The 12,500-nt window shown below is 44.3% G+C and overlaps 1 protein-coding gene across 2 annotated transcripts in view; it reads right to left on the bottom strand.

Moving 5' to 3' along the window:
• Positions 1 to 12,500, bottom strand: part of anks1b (ankyrin repeat and sterile alpha motif domain containing 1B) — a 354,285-nt gene that overhangs the window by 314,360 nt on the left and 27,425 nt on the right. For both annotated transcript variants that reach the window (XM_063217502.1, XM_063217500.1), the window contains exon 5: positions 9,642 to 9,829. In XM_063217502.1, the coding sequence (XP_063073572.1) occupies positions 9,642 to 9,829 (188 nt within the window). The remainder of the gene's footprint in view (positions 1 to 9,641; positions 9,830 to 12,500) is intronic.

Below are 12,500 nucleotides of genomic sequence, written 5' to 3' on the forward strand. Positions count from 1 at the left end.
GAATTGATTATCACAATGTCTGCATGGTGTCAAAATGTAAGTCTAAATCCATCCAAAACAACTAGTCAGTCAGTCAGTCAGTCAGTCAGTCAGTCAGTCAGTCAGTCAGTCAGTCAGTCAGTCAGTCAGTCAGTCAGTCAGTCAGTCAGTCAGGCAGGCAGGCAGGCAGGCAGGCAGGCAGGCAGGCAGGCAGGACGTCAGTCAGATAACAAGTCAGAATGCTCAGAAGCATTCAGACCCTCTGAAGGGGGGAATGATGGGAAAAGTTTGAGAACCACTGGTCTACTCAATGGCCTGCTCAACTGTGGACGAGGCTGTGGGAGAGTGCCGATTTGGTTATCCACCCCTACATCTACACTTTTTACACTCATACCAAATGGCATTGTGGATACAATTTGGGAGGAGAAAAAGATTGAATAGCATTAATAGGAAATTCAGTCTGAAGAATACCACTTGAGTTTTGAAAGATACCACCTGAATGGTGGTAAAGGGTTGTTGTCAATTAGTATATTATCAGTAATGTTACTTAGTAGCCTATTTCATGAAGGCCTCCTGTTATTCTGGTATACTGAGAAGGCCTGTAGGAATATGCAATTTCTACGAATCTGTCTGAGAGCTGTTTTTCAAGGAAAGAGAGTTTGAATGCTTTTTATTTGACAAACCGACTGAATGTTTCATTTAAACGGGTGAATTTAAGAAATTTAAAATAGAGATTTAAAAGGTTTTCAAGGGTGAAAATAAATACTGCTTATTCCTAGAAATAAAAAAATAAAAAAAGAACAGTAGTCAGTGTGCAGTGTTTTCTGAACTTTCAGCAATGAATACTCCTTTCTAAAGGCTGATTTGTGAATCCCTAAGTCTGTCTTATTGCGAGTCTGTTTCTTTTTATTCTTCTTTTTAACTTTTTTTTGTCTTTTAGACTTTACAAATGACAGGCCAGTTTAAGACAGAGACAGGAAATATTTGGGCGGGAGAGACGGGGAAGGGTTGGTAAAGGACTTCAAATCCGGAATCAAACCCTGGTCAGTTGCATTCTCCTCCAACAATACTCTCCCAGCCTGATTATGTCACATCTGTGTCCAAACAGTAAATAGGTCTATAGGCCTACTTTAAAATCCTTTAATATTGTAAATGGTAGTTAGTAGGGCTGTCAGTAGATTAAAAAAATTAATCTAATTAATTACAGAATTTGTAATTAATTAATCTAATTAATCACACTTACTTGTATGTTCTTTTCATGACGCGAAACAATAATAATAATAATAATAATAATAATAATAATAGTAGTAGTAGTAATAATAATAATAATAATAATTACAATAGGCCTATAAGCCCTATGATGTACTAATATGTTAAAATAGGCCTGGTAAACAGAGTTAGTGAATAAATAGGCTACATTAGCAAACACAAAAAATGAGTCTACAGTATCTTATCTATCTATCTATCTATCTATCTATCTATCTATCTATCTATCTATCTATCTATCTATCTATCTATCTATCTATCTATCTATCTATCTATCTATCTATCTATCTATCAGAAAAGGTCAGAGTTCAAGGAAATGGGAACACCCCCTGATGAAACAGATGACGTGCATTCATTCACGTTTTGTTTACATTTTGGGGAGCTGGATTAGCCAGGAATGATAACTGCACTGAGCTAGCCAATAACCCTTGCTTGGACTAAACATTGATTCTACACCAAAATATTCTATGGATATAAGACAGGACAAGAAAGACTGACTGATGTAAACTTCTCCAAACTATCTGCACGAAAGGTAAGACATCCTATCTCTGTAGGCTATAGCGATTGGTTGAAGCTAGAAAACGTGTGTCTGAGGTGTCAGTGGAAGTTAGCGATCAAAGTTGTCAACTTGACATCTGTGGCACAGTGGTATTATTTTATTCTGAACGTGGCATGTATCACTCAAATCGCTGTAATCACAACCCAACTTGAGAAGATCATCTTCCAGCACTTGCGATGACTTTGTGCTGTCAAATTGAAATCCCTATAGGCTACTCTGCGCTGTTGACACTTGCACTGTAGCTTGTGTCATGGGGTAATTTCGGAGCCTGTAATATTTTGATTCTTATGTGCAGCGTGGAAAAGGTAGCGATTATCTATCAAGTGGTTTGATGTTGTAGTGAATATACAAGTGTTGTTCTGCCGATGAGCAGAAACCTCTGCTGAAATTGCGGTAGGCTCTATGTAGTAGCTTGGCTACCGCGGTCACACATCATGAACTATTTGCGTCGTGTGTTTCAAAGCCTGAACAGTCAATGCATTCGCATGCTGGGCTATAGTTGTATGGAAGATTTAAGTAGGCCTACCACAAGTCCAACTATTATACAACTGCCATGGCCAAATCAAATGATAAACTGTCTTGACATGCGCCTGTATTCATATCAGATGAACCAGCTGCCGAGCGCAGACTTGTAGCTTACATCTCCTGATAAAATGCTTTCTAAAAGTTATCAAATATAGACAAATCGATAATGGGAAAAACACCACATTTTGTCTGACATGTTATTAGTTGTATTTAAGCTGTAGAGATTGTCTGATTGCTTGTGTTAATTGAAGGAAAACGTCGTTGGTCCACAGCTATTTTTTAACTGAACAGCTGTTCGCAGCAATGCAGCGTCAACTGGCATATCTCGTAATAATTCAAAAATATCTAAAAAATAATTAAATACAAACATATGCTTTTGTTCATGACAAAAGACAGAAAAGTGTCTGTATTTGTTGTATTTATTGTATTTTAGCTTTAGAAGTTGACGGACGGCTTGTATTTATCACAGCGTGAGTGAGTGAATTCAGTTGCCACGCCATGCGCTTAGAACGTATGTCTACCCATAAATAATTAATGCCATTAATTTTTACAACGCGTTAATGCGCCTTGTAATTAATTAATCGAATTAACGCGTTAAAATGACAGCCCTAGTAGTTCATCTAAATGGCGTTTCAAAGACAGTGGAGTTTAAAGTTGCTTCTATAGTAGGGTGGTAGGGATGAATGATTCTGTTGGCTCAACTGCTGGTTCAAATCTGGGTCTCTGTTTTGTATGTGTGCCCTGGAATCTTGGTGAGATCCATACAGACGATGGCGTGCCTTTTTTAAAGATGAAAGTCATACTGCCTAGATCTATTTCAAATCTTGCCTATTAAGTCAAGAAAAATAAGTCATTTTTTTCGTTCAATGAATATGCGTGCGTGCGTGCGGAGACAGAGAGAGAGAGAAAGAGGGGGGGAGAGACATTCCTGTGGTCACACAATCAATCTTGAAATTAGATTCCCGGTTATTAGAATCTGATCGCAATCTAATTTTCTGTTAATTTTCTCACAACAAACAACACCGATCTCATATGGACACACACACACACACACACACACACACACACACACACACACACACACACACACACACACACACTAACACACACACACACTAAGGGATGGATAGACGAACCCAGGCACACACGCGTGCACACATACACGTACTCAAGCACACACACACACACACAATGGGGCTGCAGTGACATTGAGTATTGATTAGAGTCTAGAATGTAATGGAGTCCCGCTGTGCACTTGTGATTGCCTCTGTGTGCTTATCTCAGGTGTGTGTGTGTGTGTGTGTATGTGTGCATGCTTGCGTGTGTGTGTGCGTACGTGCGTGCGTGCGTGCGTGTGTGTATGTGTGTGTATTTGTGTGCATGAGTGAGTGTGAATGAGAGTGTGTGCACGCGCCATGCCTTTACAGTGAATTGCAGTGTGTGTGCACTCGTCACTGTGCTAGGCGGTGTGTGTGCGTGTGTCTGTGTGTGTGTGTGTGTGTGTGTGTGTGTGTGTGTGTGTGAGTGTGTGTGCTTGTGTGAGTGTGTGCGTGCGTGTGTGTACATGTCAGGTGTCAGGGACTTATTTGTGTTTATGTGAAAGTGATCAATCATTGTATGTACTACATGTGACACCCGATGGCAGACTCATCAGCGCCCTGAGTGAGTGCAACATTTTATGTGTCCCTCTGGTGCGTGTGCATGTGTGTGTGTGTGTGTGTGTGTGTGTGTGTGTGTGTGTGTGTGTGTGTGTGTGTGTGTGTGTGTGTGTGTGTGTGTGTGTGTGTGTGTGTGTGTGTGTGTGTGTGTGTGTGTGTGTGTGTGTCTGTGTGTGTGTGCGTGTGTGCGTGTGTGCGTGTGTGCGTGTGTGTGTGTGTGTGACACAGTGATGAATGACATCACTTCGGCTGAGCAGGGATCTTGCCCTTGCGTCCCATGAAAACACACACAGAAACACACACACACACACACACACACACACACACACACACACACACACACACACACACACACACACACACACACACACACACACACACACACACACACACACACACACACACACACACACACACACACACACACACACACACACACACACACAAGCATATATTTGCCCACATTCATCACTCAATTCTGGGCTTGTTTACCTGTCACTTGCAACATACACACACACACACACACACACACACACACACACACACACACACATGCACATGCGCATGCAAGCACGCACACACATACATACACACACACACATACACACACAAACACATACACAGACATAAACACATACACACACACATACACACACACAAACACGCGTGCGCACACACGCACACACAAACCAATCAACAAGAATCAAGCACATATACTGTATAGTGAGTATTCAAAACCATTGTGCCTGCATAACACAAGAGCAAATGTGCATACTCACAAACACAGAGAGAGAGAGCAAGAGAGAGAGAGAGAGAGAGAGAGAGAGAGAGAGAGAGAGACGAGCATTGAAATTTTGGATGCATTTAAAATCAAGTCCCAAAAATACACTCCAGTTTGAGGCCCTAAATACCCAGGAACTGAACCCCACAAAGAGTCCCCTATGCCAGCTGGTACTGAAGCTTACTAACCCATTAACTTCAATTATTATATGGTTGTGACGTCATCTGTCGAATGCTCCATTCATTTCAACGGGGCTCCCCAACGTTCGGACGTCTGTTATTTTTCGATAACGGACGGGTTGGTCTATAACAGACCGCTGTCAATGGCAACAAGACTTTTCACTGCTAAAGCGACTTTTCAACAAGACTCTAATCAGCTGCTGTGATAGACAGCACCCGTTGTCCTGGCTACCGCTGTCAATGGCAACAAGACGTTCACTGCTAAAGCCACTGGCTTGTATACAAGTCAGTGGCTAAAGCGAATGTTTCATATCACTCCGCAGGGGGTCCGGTCTTTTGTCACTCTAATCAGCTGCTGTGATAGACAACACCTGTTGTCCTGGCTAGCCTACCTAGCTGTTGCCTAGCGGTGTTCCACAACGGCACTGTTTTGTTTTGCGCAGCAACAATCTTAACATTAAATAGGTCTAAAGAAATGTCCCCGCGTGTGTGAATCATTTAGCCTAAGTATATCCATATAATAAGCGGGTTAACTTTCGGCGAGTCGGTCGCTTTGTGGAATAGCAGCAATTCAGAGAGAACAAGACCCCTCCGCTCCGCGTCGGGGTCTAAAGATTCTCTCTGTCGTGCTGCTATTCCACGGTAGCGACCTTCTCGCCGAACGTTAACCCTTACCTAATACACATCAAGCTCAGACCAGCACTGCTTCCGAACCAAACATTTGTGTCAAAACAGCCATCAAAGAAAAAGAGAACTATTTGGAACACTGGAAAAATCAAACTACCAGCCAAAGCAGAATGAATTTCTATTTGACCCTAAATCGTGAATATAAATTAGCAGAATATCTCCTCTCTGTCAGAGATGCGAAGCAGAGGCAAATCCTGACCAAATACAGGCTAAGTGACCACACCCTTGCAGTGGAAACAGGCAGACACAGGAAAACATGGCTGCCCAAGGAGGACCGAATATGTGGTCACTGTCAGACAGGGGAGGTTGAAACAGAGGTGCACTTCCTTCTTCAATGTACAATATATGAAAATATAAGACAGAGTTTTTTCAACGATTTCGAAGCCTGCCACCCAGGTTTTGGTACCCTAGAGACTGGCAGAAAACTGTCCATTCTGTCAGGAGAGGGGCCTCTGGCCCCTTTTGCGGCAAAGTACATCTCACAATGCCACCTCCTGAGAGAATCGCTTTCGGAATAAGTATTATTGCAGCTAGTCACCATCTCTCGGACAATTACTCTACTCAAACCTCAGAAATGTTACACTTAGTTGGATGCATATGGAAATGTTAATTTGATGCATGTATAATTGTTAGTTGGATATACTGTATGTACAACCATATCCATACCTTTTACCTTTCTCTGTTGTGATTCCAATTATTTGTATAACTGCTTTGGCAACATGAGTGTATTCATATTCGTCATGCCAATAAAGCTCTTTGAATTGAATTGAATTGAATTGAATTGAGAGAGAGAGAGAGAGAGAGAGAGAGAGAGAGAGAGAGAGAGAGAGAGAGAGAGAGAGAGAGAGAGAGAGAGAGAGAGAGAGAGAGAGAGAGAGGGAGAGAGAGAAAGAGAAAGAGAAAGAGAAAGAGAGAAATGTATAAAGAGGTTAAAAAAGACTGCTTTTGATGTAATAGTACAGTTCAGTTATAATTCACAAAATGTACATGCAGACAGCTTTGCCAGAAAGCAATCATACGCCTCTCAAAAAAGAAGAGAAAGAGAGAACACACAAGAAAGAACTCTATTGTATCCATAAATGCATCCCCTTTGGTTACATAAACAAAGTCGTCATGGCAACCTATTGCAGTGCTGATGGTGGTGATGACAGTGAGTGGTTAGATGGCGCCCTCTACTGCTAAAACACTGGTACTGCAAGCAAAGCATGTTTCCACTACACTACAGCAAAAATATTCACAGTCGCGCACACGCACACGCACACGCACACGCACACACACACACACACACACACACACACACACACACACACACACACACACACACACACACACACACACACACACACACACACACACACACACACACACACAGGGGGTCTGGTCTCTGCTTGGTTGCCCCTGCACACACACACGCATACACGCACGCACGCACACACACACACACGCACACACCCATATGACAAGCAAGTGTGTCAGACAGACAGACAAGAGCCAGGCATATTCATGCACCAGTGAGCCACGAGGGACACGTTTGGTTCGGAGGGGAACAGCTTGTCAGTGCGGTAAACAAAGCCAAAAACAAACAAATAAACAGCTGGGGCTTACTCTGGGTTAGCGATTTATATTCACAAGGACGTGGCATGATGAACCCACAGGGGCTATGGATGGTATTTACTACTTGATTAGCATGGAGTTTATTAGCGTGGTAGGACATACGGGGCGCTACAGTAAAATGGCTGGCAAAGAATTTGGTTGCACTTGCTATTCATTGGATTGTTTGATGGCAAACATGGCTACAAATACTGTGTGCTGAGTGATTTCAGGGGGTTAGAAAATGGACACTCACTTTCACTGACAGATTTTATGGGGAAAAAATCAGAATCATGGGGTGAATCTATCATGATCTCAATGACAACCTATAGTAACTAATAGAGAAATATGGACAAGGAGGAAGTTTGTTCTGTTACAACTTTTTGACGTTAAATTTTCATATATGAAATATTCCTCATGTGAAGCTTTTATTGAAATTAGCCTACTTATCTACAGAGATGACAGCTGGGCTTACTCGGGGTTAGCGATTTATGTTCACAAAGACGTGGCTATGGATGGTATTTACAACTTGATTAGCATGGAGTTTATTAGCATGCCAGGACATGCGGGGCGCTACAGTAAAATGGCTGGCAAAGTATTTGGTTGTACTTGCTATTCATGGGCTTGTTGTTTGCGTGTGAACTACTGCTTCAGATGGCAAACATGTCTACAAATACTCTATGCTGTGCCCAAAGGGCAAGCATACTAATAATCGTAATCATGGGGTGAATCAATCATGATGACAGGATATGGACAATGAGGAAGTTTGTTCTGTTACAAGTTTTAGACGTAACATGTTCAAATATGACATGACCCAGAATTGAAATTATACTATGTATTGGGTAGGGGGGAGCGGAGAAGAGCAGGAGCGGAGAGGATATCTTACTTTTCACTCACTCACGCACTCACGCACGCACGCACGCACGCACGCACGCACGCGCACACACACACACACACACACACACACACACATACACACACACACACACACACACACACACACACACACACACACACACACACACACACACACACACACACACACACAACCCGACAATGCCACTGACACACACACACACACACAGGTGTGGAGGAGATACAGACTGCTGTTGCCTTCGGGCTCTGCAGCATAAAATAGCAGCAGGAGGCAAATCAATGCTGACCTCCACAAACTCACACAGCTACAGACTCTTCTAAGCTGTGCTTTCTAGACACAGGTGAACTAGATACACACTCGCACAGGCACACACACACACACACACACACACACACACACACACACACACACACACACACACACACACACACACACACACACACACATACACAGAGACTCGTGCACGCACGCACACACACTGTACACTGTTTATATTTTGTATAGACCGTTGTAACCTAATTTCACATATAGTAGGAAGTTATAGCCAAAGAAATATAAGGAATGGACAACACTGGCACGTTTAAACTTCAGGGGCTGACATTGTTGGAGTGTGTGTGCGAGTGCGTGCGTGCCTGTGAGTGTGTGTATATGTGTGTGTATGCGTGTGTGTGCAGACGTGTCTGTGTGTGCATGCGTGCGTGCGTGCATTTGCTTGTGTGTGTGTTTGTTCGTGATTGAGTGTGTTTTCTTGCATGCATGTTCCTCCCCACCTTGCTGAGCCTGGTGAGGGTCCCGTTGCACTCCTGTGTGTGTGTGTGTGTGTGTGTGTGTGTGTGTGTGTGTGTGTGTGTGTGTGTGTGTGTGTGTGTGTGTGTGTGTGTGTGTGTGTGTGTGTGTGTGTGTGTGTGTGTGTGTGCTTATGTGCGTTCATTCGTGCGTGTGCCTATACCCACCACCTTGATGACCCTGGTGAGTGTCCCGTTGCACTCTTTGTGTGTGTGTGTGTGTTTTGAATAGCACAAATATATACAGTATACCCATTTCAAAAAATGCTCAAATATACAGTATACCCACCATAAAGAAGTAGACTACACCACTGCTCCCCACCTTGCGAACCCTAGTGAGGGCCCCATTGCGTTCCTCGTAAGAGATGGACGTGTATGTTCCCACCCGCCTTGCGGACCCTGGTGAGGGTTCCGTTGCGTTCCTGTGTGTGTGCTTGCATGCCCACGTGTCTATGTGTGTTTTCGTGCTTTCGTGCTTGTGTGTGTGTGTGTGTGTGTGCTTTCATACGTGTGCCTATACCCACCTTGCAGATCCTGGTGAGAGTCCCGTTGCTGCGTTCCTCGTCCGACAGCCGTGTGCTGCCAAAGTGTGTGTGTGTGTGTGTGTGTGTGTGTGTGTGTGTGTGTGTGTGTGTGTGTGTGTGTGTGTGTGTGTGTGTGTGTGTGTGTGTGTGTGTGTGTGTGTGTGTGTGTGTGTGTGTGCGTGTGTGTGTGTGTGTGTTTGTGTGTGTGTGTGTGTGTATGTTCCTACCCACCTTGCTAACCCTGGTGAGGGTCCCGTTGCGCTCGCTGCGTTCCTCGTCCGACAGCCGTGCGCTGCCAAAGCTCTCCATGGAGTGCGAAGAGATGGTGTGACAGAGCTCCTCGAAGGAGTAGTCCCGATCCCTACAGCGCTTTATCTCATTCAGGAGGCGCGACAGCTCACCCGTCACCTCACCCTCCGCTGTGGAGAGAGGGAGGGAGATGGAGGGATGGAGAGGGAGAGGGGTGGGAGAGAGAGAAAGAGAGAGAGAATAAACACTTGTTTATTGCTGAACCATTTGTACCATCTTACAAACAAATCAGCCTTCACTGACTTCACTTACCCCCCCCCCCACACACACACACACACACCGCACAATTAAACACAGAGAGAAGAGAGAGAGAGAGAGAGAGAGAGAGAGAGAGAGAGAGAGAGAGAAGTCGAAAAGAAAGAGTAGTCCCGATCCCTACAGCGCTTTATCTCATTCAGGAGTCGCGAGAGGGAGGGAGATGGAGGGATGGAGAGAGAGGGGGGATGGAGAGATGGAGAGAGAGATTTAAACACTTGTTTATTGTTGAACCATTTTTTCGTCATCTTACAACCAAATCCACACAACCCCACACATACACATGCCCCACAATTAGAGAGAGAGAGAGAGAGAGAGAGAGAGGGAGGGAGAGAGAGAGAGAGGGAGAGAGAGAGAGAGAAGGGGAGAGATGTAGAGAGAGAGGGAGAGATGTAGAGAGAGAGGGAGAGGGAGAGATGGAGAGAGAGAGAGAGAGAGAGAGAGAGAGAGAGAGAGAGAGAGAGAGAGAGAGAGAGAGAGAGAGAGAGAGGGGGAGAGGGAGAGGGAGAGAGAGAGTCAATTAAATTTCAGATATTTCAAAATTCAACAGGGCTGGTTTCAGAGAGCATGACAAGGTTGAGTGTGGCGTTTTTTGTTTCTTCTTTTCATATGAAAGTGGGAAACTCCAAAACACAAACTCCAACTCTCCCACCAACGTACCAGGTCGGGAGTCGAACTGGCAACCTTTGAGATACAAGTCTGACACCCAGGGGTTTCCAAAACTTTACCATGACAAGGCCCCCTATACACCGGTAGACTCCAGCCAAGGCCCCCTTTACATAGGCATTGCCACGCTATTTTTTTCTGTGCACCCAGTTTCACAACTCGATGAAGTTGGTGCATTCCTAAACCCATTCAAGTACTACAGAAAGCATAATACATATAAACATATTAACTTTGCAAAGAAGAAAATGATTCCAGCAGGATTGTTAATCTTATTTTTGCATTATTTTGGCTTACCTAAAGTTATTCAACTTATTCAATTATTCAGTTTATATTTTTCCTGCCAATCTGCTGCGGCCCCTGTGGCATCCCCTCCTGGCCCCCAAGGGGTCCCCGGCCCACACTTTGAAAACCACTGCCCTATACTACACTGCTGGCAAAAATCCTTGATGTGTATGTCAAAAATGAACTCCTGCTCATTTTCTTGTTGTTCATTTTCTTGTTTGTGTCGGCAGAGTCACGGGGAGCCTCTTATCTATCTGAGGCTGCCATTGGCTGTTTTCCAGGCAGTGGCATATAACAGACACATAGGCCTACAACATATTCTTTATGACCCAGGGGCATGTACATAGGCCTACAGTAATATACCTAATGGACACCAGAGCCTTCTCAATTTTATTAAAAGGGGGTGTGTGTGTGTGTGTGTGTGTGTGTGTGTGTGTGTGTGTGTGTGTGTGTGTGTGTGTGTGTGTGTGTGTGTGTGTGTGTGTGTGTGTGTGTGTGTGTGTGTGTGTGTGTGTGTGTGTGTGTGTTGATGCGCGTGGGTGTGTGCCTGCCTGCTTGCCTGCCTGCCTGCCTGCGTGCGTGTGTGCTTGCGTGCGTGCGTGCGTGCGTGCGTGCGCGTGTGCGTTTGTGTGTGCTTGTGTGCATGCTTGCGTCTGTGTCTGTCTGTGTGCCTGTACGTATGTGTGTATGTGGCTGTATGCCAGATGACACTCGAGGCTTAGAAGGTGTCACTGCTGTGGGGCGTCCCTTTCTACTAATGGAAGGAATATAACATCTTCTACAACATCACCTCCTGTGTGAGAGAGTACAGCAATATCAAATTTGTGCTCAAGAAATGCAATTACTGACACACTGAGAGGGAGAGAGAGAGAGAGAGAGAGAGAGAGAGAGAGAGAGAGAGAGAGAGAGAGAGAGAGAGAGAGAGAGAGAGAGAGAGAGAGAGAGAGATACTACAATAGGGATGCAGAGAGGAATATACAATAAATTCTACCACATCAGTCTTGATTCAGTTCCCTAAACTTATTTTTGATGGCGTATCACAATGTCAGGTATACATAATTCAACATCGTCACCTTCTTAAAATAATTTCATAATAAAATAGTCATTTTTTTCCAGGTTTTTCAGGGAACACAAAAACTCCCTCAAAAAGGGGGAGGACATGAGTTAGGCGAAAACGTGAACTTGACCAAAAAATGACTTAAGCGATTATTTTAAGAAGGTGACGACATTATAGTCTAACCCACCGTGGATTCTAAGCTACATTAGAACGACATCATAACTCAGTCAGTGAATTTCAAGACAACCATATCTTTTTTTTTTTCTTGATCTTCACTCTTTAGGATAATTTAGGATAATAATAGTATAGGCAGTCATGGGTGAGCGGTTAGGGCGTCAGACTTGCATCTCAGAGGTTGCCGGTTCGACTCCCGACCCGCCAGGTTGGTGGGGGGAGTAATCAACCAGTGCTCTCCCCCATCCTCCTCCATGACTGAGGTACCCTGAGTATGGTACTGTCCCACCGCACTGCTCCCCATGGGGCGCCACTGAGGGCTGCCCCCTTGCACGGGTGAGGCATAA

This window comes from Engraulis encrasicolus, chromosome 15 (genome assembly GCF_034702125.1).
Source record: "Engraulis encrasicolus isolate BLACKSEA-1 chromosome 15, IST_EnEncr_1.0, whole genome shotgun sequence".
NCBI lineage: Eukaryota > Metazoa > Chordata > Actinopteri > Clupeiformes > Engraulidae > Engraulis > Engraulis encrasicolus.